The sequence below is a fragment of the Hyperoodon ampullatus genome, assembly GCF_949752795.1.
Source record: "Hyperoodon ampullatus genome assembly, chromosome: 2".
Lineage (NCBI taxonomy): Eukaryota > Metazoa > Chordata > Mammalia > Artiodactyla > Ziphiidae > Hyperoodon > Hyperoodon ampullatus.
The window spans coordinates 151,525,115-151,528,165 of NC_136915.1; the positions used below are offsets into that span (position 1 = coordinate 151,525,115).

Genomic DNA, 3,051 nt, shown 5'->3' on the forward strand with positions numbered 1-3,051 from the left:
TTTATATTCTTGGTGGGAAGCAACATCTACAGCCCCCTGAGAATAGAATTAGAAACAAGTCGTGATTTCAAGAAAAGCTGCTCAGGACAGAAGGAGTCAGGGGAGGCCTTTTCACTCTCTGCCTAGGATCTCATCAAAAATTGAAAGAGAAGATTAGGCAATATAGTATGATTTGAGTCCGGGCTTGAATGCCCCTGAGTAAGAGTAAGAGAGGGGCCAGGGATGCAGGTGTCCTGGGTGAGAGGTTTGAACTCAGCCTCTCTCCTCTCCCCAGGGCAGATCCTGACCTCTCTCATTCACAGTTACTAACCTTGCTTGCTCCCTCTCACATCTTCCTGGGTTGCTAGCCAAGCTTCTCCCACCTCACCTTGGCCAGACCCATGCCCTCCCTGACCATTCCCCCCTCCCATTCCAGACACTGCCTCTCAGACTCAAGCACACAACAATTCTCTCCAAAGGCACCTGGGGAGGCCACTTCCAAGCAGCTCCCTTTAAGGATTTTTTTCTTAAAAAAATCTTTTGGTTTTTTTTCCCCCTTTTCTTAAAAAAAATAATATATGTATATATAAATAACTCTTCACTTAAAATACAATTCCCCAGGTAGAGGTATGCAGTGGCCCGTTGTCACAGCAGAATGAGTACAGCAGAGTGCCGGGTGGGGCGGCGGGGGATCTAACTGGAGACTGCCATGATGTAGTTCTTTGAGGGGCTGCTCCTGCCCAGCATCATTTGATTCTTGCAGGTGAGGAGCCCATAGGAGGTGGCCACCGGGGCCTCCTCGTACAGGACGCAGATGGAGCCATCCTCCCCAATGCGGTAGGACACCTCGTAGGGGTCCACCCACAGGGTCAGCTCACTGGGCAGCAGCTGGTGCAGCTGAGGCTGGCTGAGTCCAATCTGGCTAGCCACTTTACTGATGATGGGGTCCATTTTGTGGTTGATTCGGATGCAGCGGTAGCCAGAGCCCTTGGATGGTTTTTCAGGAAACCAGTGGTGTTTGTAGTGCTCTGTGGAGACAGTACAAGGGGGATATGTACTGGTTAGAGCAGTTGGGCCATGGATGCTACCACAAGGGGGGTGGGGGTGATGGGATAGGAGAGGAAGGGACCTAGTGATTTTAAGTAAGCAACATGGTTTCTCATGAGTTTCAGGACCCTCCTGAAACCCTCCTGACACTGCAGCAGAAAAAAAAAAATTATGGGATCTGGAAAAACCCCTCCTTATAGGACAAGGGTTTGTGTGTATCGGGACGGTGTCCCAGAGCCCTGGGTCAATCCTTTGTAGCCAGTAGATTGCCTTTGGCACATCCCCAGTTTAAGGAGGAGGGGTGTGACTGGGGCTGGCATGTCCAGGCAGGGCCTCTGGGGACCTATGAGCTGAAGTTTCAAGGCCAAGAAGGCTGCCATCATTGTCGGACCCATGTCTCCCACCCTGTGCCTCAGTGGTTCCCTCTGCCTTGAAAAGTCAGAGGCCTGTCTCAGCGGGTAAGGGAGGCAAAACCGGGATGTTTGGATGAAACATACGTTGTTCCTCAGAAGGCAGGATCTGTGTGGGCACGTTCAGAGATGGCTGTTGCTGCCCAAGACCGCCGGCCAATCCGCTAGAAACAGCTGGGAGATGGGTCTCTCCCCAGCCAGCGGCTGCTTGTATCTTGTCAACCTCCTCCGTCTCACATCGCACCGCCCCCAACCCCGACACACGCCCGCAGAGCGCAGTTACTACGTACAAGGCTCTCTCTGTACCATAATAGGTGGCAGATGGCTAAGGGGGTGGGCAGAAAATACAAAGGGGGCCCGGATTCCAACTTCGACTGAGTCAACAGCAGACGCAGGCTCAGCGCAGCCCCGCGCGGCTGGAAGAACCACGGCTGGGACTCCAAGTTGTTGAGAAGGTTCAGTCGCGCCTTCTTGTTCCATAGGGACCCCCCGGCCGGTCGGGCTTTGTTGCCTGCAGGGTCTCAGGGTCCAGTGAGGGAGATGAGCTCGCACTCAGACCCGCAGGTACCCCCCTCCCCGCCTTCCGGGACATAAGCCGGGGACTCGGGATCGCACTCAGGACTAGTGTTTGCGCCCGCGACAGCTTGGAGGGGAGCGCCCAACCAGAACAACCGCGGACCGAGACCCGAGAGCAGGGCCGAGGAGGAGAGACAGGACCCAGAGGAATGGGCGGAAGGTGGGGATGTGGGGGTGGGGGGAGGAGACTGCAGGCCACCCCGGGAGCTGGAAGGAAACCGAGTCCCGGAGCTGCTCAAGTGGGGAGCCCTGCCCTAAGAGGAGAGGAAAGACGCCTCAGACAGGGAGGGGGGCCGAGCCCCGGTGGCAGGGTTCGACGGGCGCCAGGACCCTCCGCAATGTGCTCACCCGTCAGGGCTTCCTGGAGAGCCCCGCTGAAAACCTGAAGTCGCTGCTCGTTCACGCAGCCCCGGGTCCTCAGAAGGCTGGAGAGGAAACCCACAGCGGCGGCGATCTCCGGGAGCATGTCTGTTCTCTTCCCGGTCCAGCTGGCCTGGCTCATGTCGTGTGCAGCTCAGGGAGCGGTGGCGGAGGCTGGGGTCAGAGAGAGGTCTCTGATGGGACGTGCCGAACCGTAAGCCTCTGCTCGCTCGCCGGTCGCGAGGGCTTTGCCCGGACTTTACCTGCTACGCGCCTTTCATACTGTTGCGAGACCCGGAGGAGCCGATGGCGGAGTCCATTGGTCGCAGCCAGCGGATAGGGGCGGAGCCTGGCGTCCTCCCCGCCCCGCACGCCATCGGTCTCAGTCCCACCTACCGCCGCCCCCTCTGCGCTGAGGTCATCGCCCGCTGACGTCAGTGCTAGGAACCGTAGCTGAGCTTGCAGGCTGAGGGAGGCGGGAGGAGAAAGGGGTGGGGTGGGGTGGGGTGGGGTGGGGGTGGGGGGGTGGGGGGGTGGCGCGAAGGCTTTCTGGAAAGGAGAGCAGCACTTCAAGCTGGGGATTCTCTGACCTCTCCTCTCATTCTTCCAGACAGGTTAAAGAACACCTCCAAGAAGAAGCCTTCGTTGACACCACCTCTACCAGGAGGTCGCCTTTTCT

The 3,051-nt window shown here is 57.6% G+C and overlaps 1 protein-coding gene across 1 annotated transcript; it reads right to left on the reverse strand.

Annotated features, from left to right (window-relative positions):
- Positions 1 to 672: 672 nt before the first annotated feature.
- BTG2 (BTG anti-proliferation factor 2) lies at positions 673 to 2,514 on the reverse strand (the record flags this gene model as incomplete). The annotated part of the gene is made up of 2 exons (XM_079697552.1): positions 673 to 1,007; positions 2,361 to 2,514. The coding sequence occupies 2 exons, from the start codon at positions 2,512 to 2,514 to the stop codon at positions 673 to 675; spliced, it is 489 nt and encodes a 162-aa protein (XP_079553678.1).
- Positions 2,515 to 3,051: the final 537 nt, after the last annotated feature.